The sequence below is a fragment of the Ammospiza caudacuta genome, chromosome 4, assembly GCF_027887145.1.
Source record: "Ammospiza caudacuta isolate bAmmCau1 chromosome 4, bAmmCau1.pri, whole genome shotgun sequence".
In the NCBI taxonomy this organism is placed as follows: domain Eukaryota; kingdom Metazoa; phylum Chordata; class Aves; order Passeriformes; family Passerellidae; genus Ammospiza; species Ammospiza caudacuta.
Window position 1 is genome coordinate 48227639 of NC_080596.1, and position 9398 is coordinate 48237036.

Below are 9398 nucleotides of genomic sequence, written 5' to 3' on the forward strand. Positions count from 1 at the left end.
CCCATGTGTGTACAGGAGTTGTACCCACAGCATTTTTGTGCACAGTCAGTAACTGTTGTACCAGTGCTATGATCAATGTGGGCTTGAATCACTACTGCAAAGGTCATTTCTAATGCATTTATTCAAATATTGATTCTTACTTTTTGCTGATTTATCCTTCAAAGAAACTTTTATTTTGTCCTGCCTTTCCTCCCAAGGCTGTTGCCTCTGATGCTTCTGGGAGAGAAATGTGTTCTGAGAGTTTTTTTATGCACTGGGTGGTGGGGCTTAGACACAAACATGCTTATCTTTCTGGTTACTCAGAAGTAAATGGAATACCAGTGGTATTGTTTATTCCACAAAGAAATTCCATGTGAATTCCAGGCCTCACTTAGGATGCCTCTAGTGGAAGTTGCCCTAGTTTTCCTGGAATTTGTTCTGTATTGTTTTCTCTTATTGCTTATTCTAGTGGCAGGACAGAGCTGCCACAAGAAGAATCTGCAACCACAATGTGTTGCTGTGGCAGCAGGAGTTTGAGCTGTAATTCTACAGGCACACTCAGATGTTGCTTAAATTAAAGGAGCAATAGTCAAGTGCCTTTACATAGCTGCAAATGTGCTTTGTGCTTTCCTGGCAGCATAAGATGCATGATAAGCTTGAGACTTGTCTTTGGAAAAGCACCAGTTTGACTCAGCATACTCTTCTGTACTAAGCACAAATTCTGCAGTATTGGAACTCCCAATAACCCTTTGAAGAGAGAGATGAATTTCCACCTCTCTGGTATCATGTAGGTAGTGTCACTTGGTATTCCCAGGTTTTTGCTAAAAGAGGTAGGCCTTTCAGTCTTTTTATTTGCCTGTGTGTTCTCCTCTGAGTAGCTGATGTGGGGGCTCAGAATTGACTTTAAAAACACATTTTAAGACCCCTGGACTTGAGAGAAAGAAAATAAAGTGAATATTGAACATACTGTAACATTTCAACTTTTCAGGATTGCTTTCCTTGTTAGCTGCTAGATTTCATGTTAAAGTCACAAAACAGGAACAGATTGTCTGCTGCCTTCACTGAGGCAGCACAGCATGCTTCACCCTCACACTGACTTATCAAAAGCTAAACAAGAACCACTACTGCAGCAGGCCTTAAAAACAAGCAGGAGAATGACCTAGGTGTTGGAGCCCCTATTACTTGTGACATGTGCTGGCCCTGTGCTTGTGGGCCCACACCCCACAAGGCTGCAGGCATTGCCCTCCTGTCCGAGGTTTGTGGTGTGGCAGTGAAGCTGTTACTCAGTGCAGTGCACCTGTGTTCTTACCCAAATGCACTGAAACAAGTTTTGTTTGATTTTGAAGATAAACTTAGTTACACAACATGCTTAATCATTGATTGAGTTCAGCTCATGTTCCATTCTCACTATCTGGAAGTGGACTCAGACTTGCTCTATTTTCCCTTTTTTTGGCTGTAACTGCCTTGAAATGCAATCTGTTTAACTCTGCAGTGTTTGAATGGTTTCTTACTCTGGAAAACAGGTCCTTGAGGCAGCCACATCTTACCCTGCTGCGGCCTCCTCCTGATCTCCCTTCCACCTCCCAGAACACAACACAAAAAGGAAAAATAAAAAAGTCCTAACTTGCTATATTGTAGATAAGTTATGGATGTGTACCAGGGCAAAATTTTTACGTATAGTTGCATTTTCAGGCTTCAGAAGAAGATAAAGCTGAAAACTTTCAATTTCTGCTTATGGGCCAGCTACTTTCAGACTCAAACCAGGGAACATAAGCTACAGTCAAGTTCAGAACTTAAACTTCTGGTGCTTTTTTTAAGTATTCCAGTGCCTGAAAACTCTTCAAATGTTTACTCTAATTATCTCTTGGGATGGGTTATGAGTAATATGAAATAAATTTTGGAACTCCTAGCCTTAAGGCCTTTGGGCACTCCTGTGAAACAAGTTTTGCTGTGACAGCATTCATGCCTTCCTTTGATTCACAAGGGTTTTTCATGTCTGTGCATTAAGTGTTTTCTGAACAACTTCTGATGAAGCAACTGCAACTGTCCACCTACCCTGAAGGACAAACAAAAAACAAGAGGAAAGTGATATCAGATCTTGTTATTTATTCTAGTGTTTGACTTGATTTCACTTAGAACAAATAACTCGTTACTGTAATTATTTCCTTGTTTTTTTCAGAATAGCAGAGAAACATCTAAATTATTCCTGAAATTCAGGGTACTAAGCAAACTCTCTGGCAATCTTTCAGAAAAACCCACAGATTATGTACCTGGAACAGGAGCTGGAAAGTTTGAAAGCAGTGTTGGAAATCAAGAATGAGAAACTCCATCAGCAGGACATAAAGCTAATGAAGATGGAAAAGCTGGTGAGCATTCCTTGGGTCTGGCATGCTGGGGCTGTGTCTCTGACTTGTGTTCCTATAATGAACTTGGCTGGACAGACTTACATGCAAGAATTAATAGTTTTTGTTTAAAAGGAAACAGGAATTCCTGATGGGACATGCTCACATTGCAGGTACAGTGTTGGGATATATATCAAGAGGCAAAAAAAAAAGACCCGATGCTCTAAATGACCTTTTAACGTCTTAAGACAACTGCTGGTTTGCATAACTATTGCTGTTAGTACAGTTATCTGGGAGCCTCTTCCCCTAAAGAACAGAATCCTTACCTGCTACATTGCTCAAGTGGTATGGAAGATAGATTGCATTGTCAGGAATACATTAGGAAGGAAATGATCCTAATTTAACAAGAAGGGATCAGATATGAAGTGGAGTAAGTCTTGATTAGCTTAGGCCAGTCATTTTACCTGTTAAGCTGTTTGTTTAGCTGTGTGACTGTCTCTTTGACCTGTGTGTAATTCCACATGAAAATTCAATTTCAGAGGCAGGACTTGTAATCCCTTAGCACGCTGTTATTTGTGACAGGACAGGGTCCTCCTCCTGGGTGGGGCCTTTGAACACTGTTGTAATATTTGCTTAAGCAAGACTTTAATGAGGAAGTATAGAAAGAGGTTTGGACACAAAGGAACACATTGATGTCAGTTGTTCAGTATTGTGCAGCAGTGTATGTTACTCTAGTCTGCAATTACTGGCAAATTGCTAGCAAACCTTCATCTTTTCCAACAGACATTGGCCTCAGTGTAAAAGGCCTTGGACCATGCAACCACTTAATCAGTTTTTCCTTTTATTTTTATAATGTCCTCCAGCAGTGATGTGGAATCAGAAGAGCAATAGGAAAGCTGTTTATCAGGGGAACTCTTGAATTTGTCATGTTATTTCTAGACAGTCTTCTGTCTAGTAAGGTACTACAGTGTCTAAAACTGCCCATCACTGGCAGAAATTACTGGAATGTGCTGGTTAACAGCAATCCTCCTTGTTGGCATCTCATCAGCACAAGTGGCCAAGTGCCAGTGTTATGCAGGGATAAGCTAAGTAGGATGTTTTTGTGTGTACTGTAACAAGCTCTGCAAACTCCAGATTGCCAACATCTCTGATAGCTCAGTCAGAAGCTTGAAGAGTGCACGTATGGGTTTTATTTCAAATTGTGACCTTCTTTCCAAGGTGGAGAACAACACCATCTTAATGGATAAATTAAAGAAGGTTCAGCAAGAAAATGAAGAATTAAAAGCTCGGATGGACAAACACATGGAGCTTTCAAGGTGAAAATATCTGCGAACATTTAGATGCCTTTAATCAGGGGGAAGGGGTTCCTGTGACAAGAAAGAAAATTCTCTTGAAGTATTGGTGAATGCAATTTTTTAGTACTCTGTGAAAGAACACATCCATTTCTTCCCCACTTGTATCTCTACAAATGTGCATTCCTTTGTACAGTTAACAAGCAGGAACATTTTGAAAGGGAATAAATGTTTAGTATGTTCTTAGTACTCCAGTATTTTAGGGAAGAAAAAGCAACTCAGAAATACCATCATACAAAGATTGACCTTTTTAAGTACTACTGGCTTGTAAGCTAGACTTAGGTCATACTTATAACCACTTCAGTGAGTGATTTGTCCCCAGTTTCGATCAGTGTGGTTTATTTAGCAGTAACAGTAATATTTAACATGAATAAAACAGGTCTGAGCTCCTCCTAGCGGTTGCTTAAATGGATGGCCAGACTCTTCTGGTGTAAAGAAATCTGTAGCTTCCATGTTGAGCTGAGCCTGCAACAAGACCCAAAGGCTCCAGCACAGGTGTTTAAAAGCACATGTTGTTTTAAGCCTTACTTTTCTGATGCTTTTTCTGGTCCTTGGGGATGTTTCTTACTGGGACTTTCTCCTGCTTTCTGTAAGCTACCAGTTTAAATATAGCTAGAATGAGAACATGGTCAGTCCTCCAATTAAAGCTGGAATTCAGTTGTGAGCCAAGCAAAGGCTTATGCACTTTCAAACCTTTCTTTAAGTTTTAATACTGCAGCCTCCAAGTTGGGTTATGTGTTCTGATGTAAATCTTCCATTTGCAGGCAACTTTCTACAGAGCAAGCTGTTTTACAGGAGTCACTAGAGAAAGAATCAAAAGTAAACAAACGTCTGTCAATGGAAAATGAAGAACTTTTGTGGAAGTTGCACAATGGTGATCTATGCAGCCCAAGAAAACTGTCTCCCAGTTCTTCATCTGTGCCTCTTCAATCCCCACGAAATTCTGGTAACTTCTCTAGTCCTGCAGTGTCACCAAGATGACATCTCTTGAGAGAAAGAGGGGCCTGCATTTCATTTCTGATCTGCAGAACCTTTCCTAACTTTAATCACAGGAGCAAGAGCTATATTAGCCGCCTATGACAACTGAACATAACTGGAAACTATGTGTTGCAAAAACAGCGATAGGAGACTGTGAATATGGGAGTAAGACATTCACTCCTCCCAAAAATTGACTTGTGACCTCTATGGACATCGTTGCACAAAGCACTTATAGAGCAAGGAAAGACTTGTTTGTTGCCTTTTCACCTAACCATAAGAAGAAGCTCAGGGGCTTAGAGATAAAGATCACAACCTTTATAATATGTTCCTTATCACCGACACTTTTTTAAGGCTGTCTGTGTGCGTGTGCGTGTGCTGTGGATGGAGTGGGTGTAACACACTGTGCGTGTGTCTAATGCTGCCTTCTTTGCTGTGTACGTAATAAAGGATAAAAGCTGAAGCCTATACATTGACATGTACTTCCTTGGTACTGCTCTCAGTATGCATGCTTAACAGAGTACACTTGCCTGGGAATGAGGAAAAACTGCCACTAGTACTGCAAGGTAATTTCCTTCATCATTCTGGCTGGTAAAAAAATGCCATGAAGACCTCTGTCAACTGACTTTATTAGAGTCTTGGCCAACCGAGTATGCAACTTTGAATTCATTTTAAAACCAAATTGAATTGCAGCCATATTTTGCATGGGTTCTTGGTTTCATGTCCGTGCACAACTCTGCCATTTATGAGGACTTTTTTTGCGGAGTGCAATGGATTTTGGATTTCAAGTCAACAGGGTTGTAGTCAGAACCACAGTAGCCCCTAAAGGTCAGAAGTTCTTAGCTGAGTGGCAAGTTTAGAAGTCTAGACCTGGCATCTTACCTGCTGAAAAGGAGGCACTGATTTCCCCAAAATAGCATGTCTGTTCCTGAGGATAAACAAGATGTAGATTTGAAAGCCAGAGAAATGTAGTAATTGTAACTAGGTGCACTCTTAATTCAGTTCTCAAGAAGATTAAGTAATTTGTGAATTCCAATGTAGCTGGTGACACACCTTGCCTTTTTAAGCATTAGCATTTGTATTAACTTTCCTCAGGGTTGGCTAAATTCACCTGAGGATGAGGTGGGATCTGTGTAGTTTACCTTGCTAATTCTGCCATACTTTCCCTCTTAGACTGCAGGATATTGGTGTTTTGACAGTTCATCAGGTGAAAAATCCTGTTCAAGACATTCTGTAGAGTAGGGGAAAAAGTTGTCCTGGCTGCTGGAACTGGAGGATGAGAGTGCCAGCATTTCTGGAAATACCACATGCTGAGTTTCGGCTTCAGCAGGGTAATTGGATAGCCTTGCTCCACCCTTGATCAGACCTGTTTAAGATGACTGCTCTGTACCTACTAAAACAGGTTCAGCTTCAGATTAGTCTTAGAAAATACTACTGATGCTTAGAGTAGCTTGGGCTTCACAGCAGGGCCACGACATTGTTACACGGCTGGTTAGCTAATGCTGGTAGCTGGCTGAGTTTCCCTGACTTTTTCAGTAGCTTGGGGACAAGAATCCAAGGGCATGGGAAAGCATTTAGGGAACTCAACTGGAGAACCACTTCAAAGTATTTTACCTAAGACTTGCAAAATCTTGGCTAATAATGAGGAACACAGACATAGAAACAACACTGTTAACAGTGCTCATACAGGAAGTAAATTTGTAATATATTTAAACTTGTGATTGACTCTTTCACCATTAAATTTACTTAAACCTCTCATAATGTACAAGTTAAGTGTGCCATTTCTAGGGAACATTATGCTTTCTGTTAAGCCTTTCTAGGGCACTGTACATACCACTCATTAGTGGTGTCAGTACTTAAAATGTTTACTAGGAGGTTCAAATTTGACTATGAAAATCCTATGTTAGCTACAACTTGGCTTTAAGTATGTCTCAGAACATTCTTATTTTCTACGGTCAAAGAGATTTGATTGCATGTATTTGAGCTGAATGCTTTACAATAAATATTTTCTACCAACTGAAGGATTTTTCTTCTGCTTATGTTAGTCAAAGGATCTTTAATCTAAGGAGGAGCATTTTTCCATTTACTAAGAACTCTTGGTATCTGCTCTGCACAGCAAAACCACAATGGTGAAGCTTCATGGCACAAATTATTCAGCTATCCTTAAAGAATTTCCCCTTGTTCCTCCACTTAGATGTATGGGTAGAAGATATATGGGTAGGGTAGGTACCTGCCTAGCTGTGGGTAGGTAGGAGATCTATGGAGGCTGCTTGTGATTCTTCAGAACATTCTGTGGGTGAGAAAAGCCCCAGTTAGAGGTCAGCAGTGTAACAGGTCCTGTCACAAGGACACTTACCTAGCCACCAGTAAGAACTTTATTACTTCAGTTGCAGTGTAATGCCTCAAATAAAACATGCAAGCAGAGTGCACACAGATGTTTGAAGGTTAAATATGGCATAGCCTTTTCTGTACCAAGAGCAGGGAAAGCTTTTCCAGGCTGCCCTACAAGAAAAGTAAGTATGGTATAGTGGATAATACAAAGACTGTTAATTTGTTGATAATTTACCTCCACAGGTGACTCTTCATGTCTAAACTGATTGCAAGTAGACTCTTTAATGCTTTTATGAAGAAATGAAGGCTGCTTATGTGTAGAAATCAGATTACAGAAATACCTGTTTAGCATTTGTCCTGTTGGTGTCAAAGAATTAAATAATTCTGCTAATCTGTAAATACCGTTTCAATGTTTTTCTCTGTTTGAGTATTAGTATTTCAAGCTTTAACTTAAGTACCATGTGTTAGTAAAGACTTTGTTCAATCCGGTAACTTTTACATATTTGGGGTTTTTTTTCTTTAGCATAAGGTTTCTTCAGGAAAAGTTAGAAACCTGCTCATCATCATAAGCCAAAGGTCAAGCAATTGAACAAGTGATTTTCTTCAGATATCCAACTTTACTCTCCAACTTCACAGTTCCAACTCTAATGATGGGTTTCAGAGGAAGCTATGGTGACATTTAACAGCTGAACCACATAATTTGTTACCATTCATAGTATTCATAGTATGGTTCACCTTCAATGCTTTTCTCTAAAGGTAATTGTATGAGTTGTACTGTATTTTTTATAAAAGTTGATGTGAATCATTTCCTTGAGCTAAGTAAAGTCTTGATGTTTCTCATTGCTAACACCAAAGACACTTCCATGTAAACTGGTGTCATGCAATTCATGCATGAAATTCCTTCTGGACAGTAACCAACCACTGATCTTGTCTGACAGCCAGGAAATCATTTAGGGCTGAGCTGCAGCTAAAAAGGTCATTATAAAGTTGGGATAACCACTGAACCCTGAAGAAAAAAATACCTTCTGACCACTGCTGCTGCCTTGCCTTAGAAGAGCAGTGACACAGGTATGGAAATGGAAATAACAGCACTAGCAGCTTTAGGCATGTAACTTTGACAAGTCACATTTTATTTTCCAGGCCTCATTCCTTTCCCCTGTCACTGTTCATTTAGGTGGAAATGTGCAATAAACTGATTAATGTAACATCAGCTCTGCCCAAGAGGCTTTTGGTAAAATAAAAACTGTGTAAAATACATAGTAAAAGAATTCTCATAGTTTTCAATTACAAGAATTATTCTCATTCTTGGTGGGAGGACAAGGACAGAAATGATGTAACACCCACCAAAACTCTTCCTTAGAGGCTCTACTTCTGTATCAGTCTTGAGACCTGCACATGATGGTTAGGCATAACCACTACACCCCAGGGCACCACTCAAGCAATGGAATTCCACCATCTTCTCCTGCCCAAACTGTCACCAAGGAAGTGATGCCTCCACTGTGCTGTTGAACAAGGGTGGGCAGGTGACATGATCTCCCACTTCCCAGATACTTTGAGAAGGAAATAAATTGTTGAATTACAGGCTCAAATGCACTTTGAAATTCAAAAAGCTGGCACAACTCCTTTAGTTCAAAGGGACAGATATTGTTCTGAGGAGTGAAAATGCTAAAAAGGAATTAACACATTGCACAGCCTCATCTAGAAGGTCAAAGATTGTTAATTTGGTCAGAATAAAAAAAAACACATGATACAAGGACACTTTTCCCTAAAAAAAATAGTACAAGACCCTTTATAGGTATTACTATGAAATTGTATAACCTACTTAGTCCTTTGGATTACAGTGTAATGTTGTTGACACATTTTAACAGATTAACCTCACCTCTTACACCTTCAAAGTCAGTTCTATTGCATGCTGTTTTAATTTTTTTTTTAGCTATTTTCAGAGGCCAGAGATAAAAAAAAGTTCCTGGGGAATGTTCCCCATGTAGGCTATTACACGAGACCTGCATGGAACCATTTCAGCCTTTACCATGGGGGTATTTCTCTTATCAGTTAAACTGGTTTAGGTTCCTGCATGCTGAAGAAAAGGCATTCAGCAAACTTGCCTAATGTTTTCATTAGCTACTCTACTAATCAGATCATTGATTTTATTGGGAAGCTGCCATTTCTACATTAGCACTTAGAGCTGCCACTATTCCAAACAGTGCTGCACACATCTGCTCAAAGGTCTGAATTAGCTGGAGCACAGGGCTACCTCAGGCCTTCAGCAGAAGAAAGTTTCAGGAATTCCAAACCCAGGCTGAAACAGAGGGAAGTGTGTGACCAAGGGACCAGCTCCTGCTTTGCTTCCTTGTCTGTTCAGAATAAGCTGGTTTTCACTTGCCTTGTAAGTAACATGGCTTGCATTAAATGTTTTTTG

At 39.9% G+C, this 9398-nt stretch overlaps 1 protein-coding gene across 5 annotated transcripts in view; it reads left to right on the forward strand.

Moving 5' to 3' along the window:
- Nucleotides 1-5116, forward strand: part of MTUS1 (microtubule associated scaffold protein 1) — a 116006-nt gene extending 110890 nt beyond the window's left edge. For all 5 annotated transcript variants that reach the window (XM_058802921.1, XM_058802922.1, XM_058802924.1 and 2 more), the window contains 3 exons: nucleotides 2229-2345; nucleotides 3540-3637; nucleotides 4438-5116. In XM_058802921.1, the coding sequence (XP_058658904.1) occupies nucleotides 2229-2345; nucleotides 3540-3637; nucleotides 4438-4654 (432 nt within the window). In that variant the 3' untranslated portion in view covers nucleotides 4655-5116. The remainder of the gene's footprint in view (nucleotides 1-2228; nucleotides 2346-3539; nucleotides 3638-4437) is intronic.
- Nucleotides 5117-9398: the final 4282 nt, after the last annotated feature.